Source organism: Impatiens glandulifera, chromosome 7 (genome assembly GCF_907164915.1).
Source record: "Impatiens glandulifera chromosome 7, dImpGla2.1, whole genome shotgun sequence".
Taxonomy (NCBI): domain Eukaryota; kingdom Viridiplantae; phylum Streptophyta; class Magnoliopsida; order Ericales; family Balsaminaceae; genus Impatiens; species Impatiens glandulifera.
Genome location: NC_061868.1, coordinates 11,938,194 through 11,947,205, shown reverse-complemented (window position 1 = coordinate 11,947,205; position 9,012 = coordinate 11,938,194). Strand labels below are relative to the sequence as shown.

The 9,012-nt window shown below is 24.9% G+C and overlaps 1 protein-coding gene across 1 annotated transcript; it reads right to left on the bottom strand.

Annotated features, from left to right (window-relative positions):
* Positions 1 to 4,832: 4,832 nt before the first annotated feature.
* Positions 4,833 to 5,390, bottom strand: LOC124910686. Its single transcript, XM_047451361.1, has one exon. It carries the CDS (start codon positions 5,374 to 5,376, stop codon positions 4,852 to 4,854), a length of 525 nt encoding a protein of 174 aa, XP_047307317.1. The 5' UTR covers positions 5,377 to 5,390; the 3' UTR covers positions 4,833 to 4,851.
* Positions 5,391 to 9,012: the final 3,622 nt, after the last annotated feature.

Below are 9,012 nucleotides of genomic sequence, written 5' to 3'. Positions count from 1 at the left end.
AATCGAACCCTAGTCTTAACTATGAAATGTTAACACTTTAACCGCTAGACCATTTATGATTGCTCAAATAATTTTATAATTTTGTGTATATATATTTTGTTTACATTTTGAATAATTATATATAAAAAAATAATTAAATTTCTTATCATAATTGTATTTATTAAGTATAAAACACATCGAATACATATTTTTAAAATATTTTAATTTTTTATGTTGAATTTATTTTGTTTTTTTTTCATGTGCATTCGAAGTGAGTTTACCCGTATTTATTATAATGCTTAACTCAAGTCAAAATTTCCAAAATTCAATTACACCTTCTAACATTATCATAGGCCCTGAATCACCCTTTGTGGACGAACCTTTAGGGTGTGTTTGATGAAGGGGAATTGGAATTGGCATTGGCATTGGAATTCTAATTCCAATTCCTTGAGAATTGACATTGAATTACAATTCAATTCCTATGTTTGGAAAAATGATAGAATTGTAATTCAATTTCAATTCCTATGTTTGGGAAAATGATAGAATTGTAATTCAATTCTAATTCCAATGTTTGTAAAATAAAATATCGGTTCAAAATGTTAACTTTTAAAATATGTTTTCACGTTTTGGCACGTTTAATACTTTTTTGACATTTTTTCACATTTTCACACGTTTTTTACGTTTTTCACACGTTTTAACACATTTTCACACGTTTTTCACATTTTCACACGTTTTAACACGTTTTTCACGTTTTCACATGTTTTTCACGTTTTTCACACGTTTTTCACGTTTTAACACGTTTTCACGTTTTTCACATTTTCACACGTTTTAACACGTTTTTTACACGTTTTCACACGTTTTAACACGTTTCACGTTTTTTACACGTTTAACACGTTTTCACGTTTTTCACACATTTTAACACGTTTTTCACGTTTCCACACATTTTTCACGTTTTTCACATGTTTTAACACGTTTTACATGTTTTTTACGTTTTTCACACGTTTTAACACGTTTTTCACACGTTTTTCACACACCTTTCATGTTTTTTTACACGTTTTTCACGTTTTTCACACGTTTTAACACGTTTTTTACACGTTTTAACACGTTTTCACGTTTTCACACGTTTTCACGTTTTCACACGTTTTTCACATTTTGGCACATTTAACATGTTTTTGACATTTTTAATATGTTTAACATGTTTTTCATACGTTTTGATAGGTTTAAAATGTGTTAAACCTATCAAAAACGTAAAAACGTGTTAAATGTATCAAAAATGTGTTAAATGTGTCAAATAAGTGAAAAACTTGTTAAACGTGCCAAAACGTGAAAAACGTGTTAAACGTGTTAAAATGTGTTAAACGTGTTAAATGTGTTAAAAATGTGTCAAACATGTCAAAAACGTAAAATACATGTGAAACGTGTCAACAACGTGTTAAAAACGTTCTAAACGTGTTAAAAACATGAAAACGTGTCAAAAACGTGTTAAACGTTCCAAACATGTGAAAAACTTGTTAAACATGCCAAAATGTGAAAAACGTGTTAAACATGTCAAAAATGTGGTAAACGTGTCAAAAACGTAAAAAAATGTTAAATGTATTAAAAACGTGAAAACATGTTAAACGTGTCAAAAACGTAAAAAAATGTGTGAAATGTGACAAAAACGTGAAAACGTGTTAAACGTGTCAAAAACGTGTTAAATATGTGAAAAACTTGTTAAACGTGCCAAAACGTGCAAAATGTGCCAAAATATAAAAACGTGTTAAACGTGTTAAAAACGTGAAAATCATGTTAAACGTGTCAAAACGTGTTAAACGTGTCAAAGATGTGAAAAACGGGTTAAACATGTCAAGGACGTGAAAAACGTGTTATATGTGTCAAAACGTGTTAAACGTGTCAAAAACTAGTTAAACGTGACAAAAACGTGTTAAACGTGTTAAAAACGTGAAAATCATGTTAAACATGTCAAAAACGTGTTAAACGTGCCAAAACCGTGTTAAACGTGCCAAAAACATGTTAAACGTGCCAAAACGTGTTAAACGTGCCAAAAACGTGTTAAACGTGCCAAAATATGAAAATATGTTAAACGTGTACAAAAACGTGTTAAAAACATGTTAAAAACGTGTGAAACGTGTTTAATGTGTGAAAAACGTGTTAATTTGGAATTACAATTCCGACCTAAAAAGATAAGAATTGAGAAATATCAAATTACACTATATTGAATTCCATTGGAATTCTAATTCTTAATATTAAAGTGTCTAACAAACATAAGAATTGGAATTGGACCCTCCAATTCCAATTCCAATGCTAATTCCAGAGTTATCAAACACACCCTTAGGGTTTTTTCACCATATAATTACTTTTATAGAGATTCGAACCCTAGTCTTGAGTATTAAATAATCGTTAAATCACTTATGATTGTTAAATAATTTTATAATTATATATATATATTTTTTTGTAAGTTAAATTTTGAATAATTTTATATATATTATATAAATTTTTATACTCATACAAAAAAATTAATAAAAATAATTATATCTCATATGAATATTGTGCGTTCATCAAATTTTGTGTATAATTTAAAATATAAAATTTTATTAGCATAGTTGATTAAAGAAATTACATGTTTTTGTTAGTTTGTAAGATCGAAACATATACACAATTATTTATTTATTCTTACATATAAATTTAAATAAACACAAATCTCGACCTAGCAAATTCAAATTAATATATATATATATATATATATATATATATATATATATATATATATATATATATATTATCTTTTATTTTTAAAGGTTCTAAACCGATTTTAGAAAATTATTTTGTCTGCCATTTTTGTGATGGTAACTTATTATCGAAATATTTTTATTAGTAGCATAATTTATGCTTTTTAACAATATGTATAATTTTAAATTTTATTAATTGAGTATTTTTACTTATATTTTAAAATATTTTAATTGAATTCTCGAAAATCTATTTAATTATTGATTGTGACAATTTTATTTGATTAATTAGTATGGTGTTATTTAAAATGAATATAATATTTATATTTTTAACCATGAAATGTGTATTTTACTAATTTATAAAATATAATCAAACATAAACATTTGTAGATATATAAGAATCAAACTTAAAGATTATCGTGAACTTTTAAATTCCAAAAAATATTTATTAATATATTCTCATATATAATTAAGATTCCTAGAAGATGAAACCTCAATTATTTCATCAAATTTGGTACAAATATGAAAACTAGATTCAAATTAATAAAATAAAAAGGTATAATTGCTTATCTTTGAATTTGCTAAATATAACATAAAAACTAATTTTATTTTTTACAAAAATATATTATAAAGTTTTATTAGTTTTATTTATTATAATTTTAAAACTAAAATCAAATTATATTAACATTATTTTTATTAAAATATAATATTTTTATATATTTTTAAACATTTATAATTCAATTTATTCTCTAAAATATTTTTAAATAAAAAATTTAATTAAAAAATAAGAATTTAAAAATATTAAAGAAAGTTTTTCTAATATATTTAATATAAATAAATAACTAAAATTTATCTTATATTTATTTTTTTACTAAATATATTAAATAAAAAGTTTGATATTAATAAAAGATATAATACATAATATTATAAATAATATATTAATTAATAAATATATTTAATCTATTAATATAATAAACAAATATTTTATTAAATAATTTGTTTTACAATCTAATAAACAATTAATAATGTTACAAAAATATTAATATTATTTTTCTTAATTATAAAAAACAATTACTTAATTATTAAATTTAATTTATTTTTTTTAAATAGTATTACAATAATAAAATGTTTAGTTTGATTTTTACTTATATAAATGAAAGTAAAATATCAATACAAATCTAATGATAAATAAAATCGAACAATAAATAAGTTTTGAATTTTTTTTTATTATTTTAATAAGTTTATTTTTTATAATAATAAATTATAAAAAATAATTATATTTTATTATGAATATTAGTCAATACTAAATAATATTTTATTAATTTAATTAATTTATAATTCTTTCAAACAGTATTCATGGTTACTATTGTATGTTAATTTTTCAATAAAATATGTTATTAAGTTAATTTTTTTATAATAAATATCTTTTTGCAATTTTTCAATTAGTAGTATATTTTAATTTAGTTTTTGAATCAAATATTATATAAACATTTATGTATCCTTCAATTTCTCAAATTAAATGTACTAAATTAATATTAAAATGTTCTATGTTTTTTTTTGTACATTTTTTGTGTTCATTTATTTTAATGAAATGTGTCATTAAGTTAGTTTTCATAATATATATATATATATATATATATATTTATAAATATATAAATATATAAATCGAACTATTTGTGAGCTGGTCGAACTAGAATTATAATATTCGAACTTGTACTCGATTACAAAATCGAGCTACTAGAACTCGACTCGAGTTTTGTCAATCCGAGTTCGAATCGAACTTTGACCGAGTTACTCATGAGTTATTTACGAGTAACTTGATTAGTGTAAATCGTTTACGCATCTATACTAACTTATGGCACGAGTTAAAAATAAACTTAAAGTTTAGCTTTTTTTTTAATATTTACTCACAGATATTAGATTTCTAACAGATCAAACCATATTATTATTTTATCATAAACATTAAATTTATAACTGTATGAAAAACAATAAAAAAAAAAAAGATTGATTGGTTATGTATAAATTTTGATAAATTTGTAACATAGTTTTTGAGTGACATTAATGAAACATTTGTATTTGTAACCATAATTACATGCTCTCATGAAAATCCAAGAATTCTAAATTAAAATAAATAAAAACAATGGAGTTATGTTCCACCATTGTAAATTTGCTTTCTCATCTTCCTTATAAAATCTTCAAATTTAATGTTTAACTCATCTACACTTAACAATTCAATTTCATCTTTTCCATTTTGCTTAGAATCATCTACTTCTTCTTCATCATCATCTTCATTGAGTAACCTTATCTCTTCTTCTTCTTCAATTGGGTACTTGTCTATGTAACAATCCACCACCTCCCCTGTTTTCTCGGTTTCAAACTTCACAACAGATCTTTCAAAGATGGCGTTTTTCTTGATTTGTTCAACTGTATGATCAGAACCCAACTTGGAATTCCTTTCTGCAGATGAATTAGCGATGAGAAAGACCAGAATGCCATTGAAGAAGAGGAACATGTAGTTTCTCTCACTACTGTAAGTGAACAATTTGAAAGGAAGAGATGAAGGGTAATGATCACTGTCCAAGAAGTGAAGTAAGAAAGGAATCAAAGGAAGGATGGAAGAGAGAAAAAGGGCTTTCTTGAGAATTCTTGATTTCATCATCAATTCTCTCATCTTCAAATTTTCCATTCTGCACAAGGTTTGTTTTTTTACTGTCTTTGTCGAGAGGAGAGAGTACTACTTATAATGATTTTGAAGAAGGAAGATAGGTTTGATTTTACCAAATTAATTTCTTTTTTACAAGTCAGTCAACTACTCTGATGTTTGTTAAGGACTTTGAAGCTTTCATCGTTTACTTGGTCAATTTTTAGATATATACAGTTTTTATTAAAGAATTTGTATATGTAATATACTGATATATAAGATTTTTATTTAGTAAATTACAATATTCTGAAAAAGAAATATTGAAGTTTATTTTTAATAAAAAATATTTTAAATAAAAATGAAAGTAGTGAGTCATACTTTTTAAAATTAAGAAAAAAATTAAGTTAGTTTTATTTCTAAAAAGATATTTTTGTTTTTATATAATTAGACCTATAATTAATTGCTAGATGTTTGTAAAACAATTTATTAATTAATATAATAACAGGTTGAAAAGGTTTAGATTCTTTAGAATTTGAGTTTTGAAAAAAATATGGGAAAAAGAGTTTTGAAAATTAGTTTCAACTGTTATTAACCTTTTTATAAAAAAAAATCATTTAATCTATAGAAATGTGTTTCTTAGAAGTTTCACCTCAATATATTATATATAACATTAGGTTGCTCGGTCCTGCTTTGATTATTTATTTATTTATTAAAATAAGATGTTTGAAGTAAACAAATATTTTACTTTAACTTATTTTAATAATTTTACCATTTAAAATAAATTATTTTTTCTTTTTTTATAAATATACTTATTGAGGCGTGATCTATTTATAAATATTTTATTTAAGTTGTATCACCTATTTAAACAATTGTATAAAATATAAGGATAATTTTATACTTTTGCCAATTAGGGAAGATTCCTAACTTAGCCTAAACATTTTTTGGGTTTGATTATTAATATATCTTTTAAAGTCTCAATTTCATTTTCGTTTTCGTTTGTAATTGATAATTAAAGTTCATTTTACATAAGAACTTTAATTTAAGTTTTTTTCTTTCTAAGAGGAGGTAGGAATTTATCATCAAACCGCATCTGAAAGACTTCAAAGAAAATGTTATTTTATGAAACTCATACTTGTTGGTTCATATTATTCCATGGTCACTTGCACGTGAAGAAAGACCCATGATTGAACTGTAAAAATTTGTGTACCTAAATAGCCAACCAAATAATAACAAGTCAAGCATCAGCATAAAATAAAATAAAAATAAAAAACTCAACATCAAGATAAACTCAAAAGAAGAAAATAAAATAACCAAACTCCGTAGATTATGACTTTTTTATTTATTTGCAGTAATTTACCTCTATATTGAAGTTTGTAAGTTCCCTTTCTATTCCTTCTTTCTTTACACATAAAATTGAATTGTAATTCAATTTTTAATTCTTGTAGTTTGATGAATAAAAAATGACCACAAATATAAACAATGAGAAAAAAAGGAAATAAGCAGTAGCTAGATTGAGGTCCAAAACCTGCATTTAGTCCAATAACAATATTGTTGACATGAAAAGAAGAAATTGTTGAAAAATACATATGGAAGTCTAGGAAAATTAAATATATAAGAAAAAAGATTGGTGGAGAAAACTAAACATGTATTCCTAAGTAACTAAATTATATTAGGCCTAAGTAATACATAACCAACTCATATTCCAAATTAATACAAATAAAAAAACACAATTGTTATTAAAAATTTATAGAAATCATTAGATGTCTAGTAATTTATAAAAAATGAAAAATTATGTTCTTAATTGACTTTTGTAGTCCAACTCGAGAGAGAAAGCATTCTACTAGTGGTCATAACTAGAGCAAAAAGATATATAGAGAAGAAACGAGGAAGAAGAAGAGAAGGAAAAAGAGCAATTTCTTTGTCTTTATTATTTTATGTTTTAATTTATTGTTGTATCATATCTTAGATTTGTTTGGGTTTGAATGAAATTAGTTTTCTCTTAATATATACCTCAAGTTTAGGTTTAAAGTTGAGAAAAACATTTTTATTCATTTTTTTTGTTGATATAGTGATATTTGTTGATTGCACCCGTAATTTTTTACCCTCCAGGTTAAAAGGGTTTTCCACGTATATCTGATTCTATTTATTATTGTGATTAATCTCATATTTTAGATTTGAAAGACTTGTGCATTTACTCATCTCACATCCATTGATTACAGTAAAAAAATATTATTTGTTTTGAAATTCTCAACAAGTGGTATTAGAGTTGTTAGATTTTTTTATTTAAGAGTGTTTTTGTAGGTTGAGATGGAAATAGCACAATGATCATGTTAACAAATAATAACTAGCAGATTTGGAAATCCAAAATGGAGGATATCATTTATTGTAAGGACTTATATGAGTTGGTTGAAGGAGATAGTGCGAAACCAAAAGATATGGCTAACGCTGATGGGACAAAATTGAATCAGAAAGTAGTTTACATAATTAGACAATGGCTTGATGATAGTGTGTACCACCATGTAGCAAGTGAGAAGAGTGAACATGAGTTGTGATAAGTAACAAAGCATTTCTGATTTGAAAGTTAGTAAATCAGAACTTCAGAGAAGGTACATGTGTTGTTGAGCATTTAAACGAGTTCCAGAGCTTGATTAATTAATTGTCAATGATGGAAATGACCTTATTAGATTAGATGAGCTACAAGCCTTATTTATCTTGGAATCATTGCCCAAAAATTGGGAGACCTTGGTTGGGATAGTCAGTAATGCAGCTCTAAATAGTGTGCTTATTGTGAGTATAGTTACTAGCATCTTGTTCAATGAGGAGATAAGAAGGAAGTCAACTAATACAAATAGTACACAGGTCCTAGTCACAAAGAACAGAGGAATAGTTGAATACCGATAACAATCAAGAGGCCATAACAAGTCAGAGGCAAATCAAAATCTAAGGGAAGACAGTGTTATTATGCTTGTTTGATGTTTTGATCTCGATTTTCATATTGTTTGCTTGTTTGATTTTAGGGTTTAGTGTTTTTTTATTAGGGTTTTACGATTAGCGTTTCTTGATTAGGGTTTTACGATTAGGAAGATTTTTGGTTTGAGTTATTGAAAATGTATTTTTGTTTGGTTGGATTAAAATGTCCCCGAAATAATTTTTTTTAAAAGCTTCTTTTTCGGGAGAAAAACGTCCTGAAAATAAATCTTTCTGGACGATTTTTCCCCTAAAAAAAAACTTTCGGAACATTTTTCTACCAAAAATGAATCTTTTAGGACGATCTTTCAGGATGATTTTTCCCTGAAATATTCATTTTCGGGACATTTTCTCCCGAAGATGAATATTTTGGGACGATTTATTCCCAAAATGTACATTTTCGGGATTATATTTTGCCTTCATTTCATATGTTATTTGTTAATCAGTATAATTGTTTATATGTTTATAGTATATAAACTATGTTGATCTTCATGGTTCATTTATTTGTTTTTCAGATTATATAAAAGGAAGGCAACATTTAACCCTCCCCAAAAAGTGATAGTAGAGAGTACAACTAAAATTATAATTGACCCATCCCAAAAAAAATAAAAGTTGCCCACAACATAATTTTGACCAAGACCTCGTCTTATGGTCTTTACCATTTTATTCAATGATTATCTGATCAATAAAGAGAGGCGA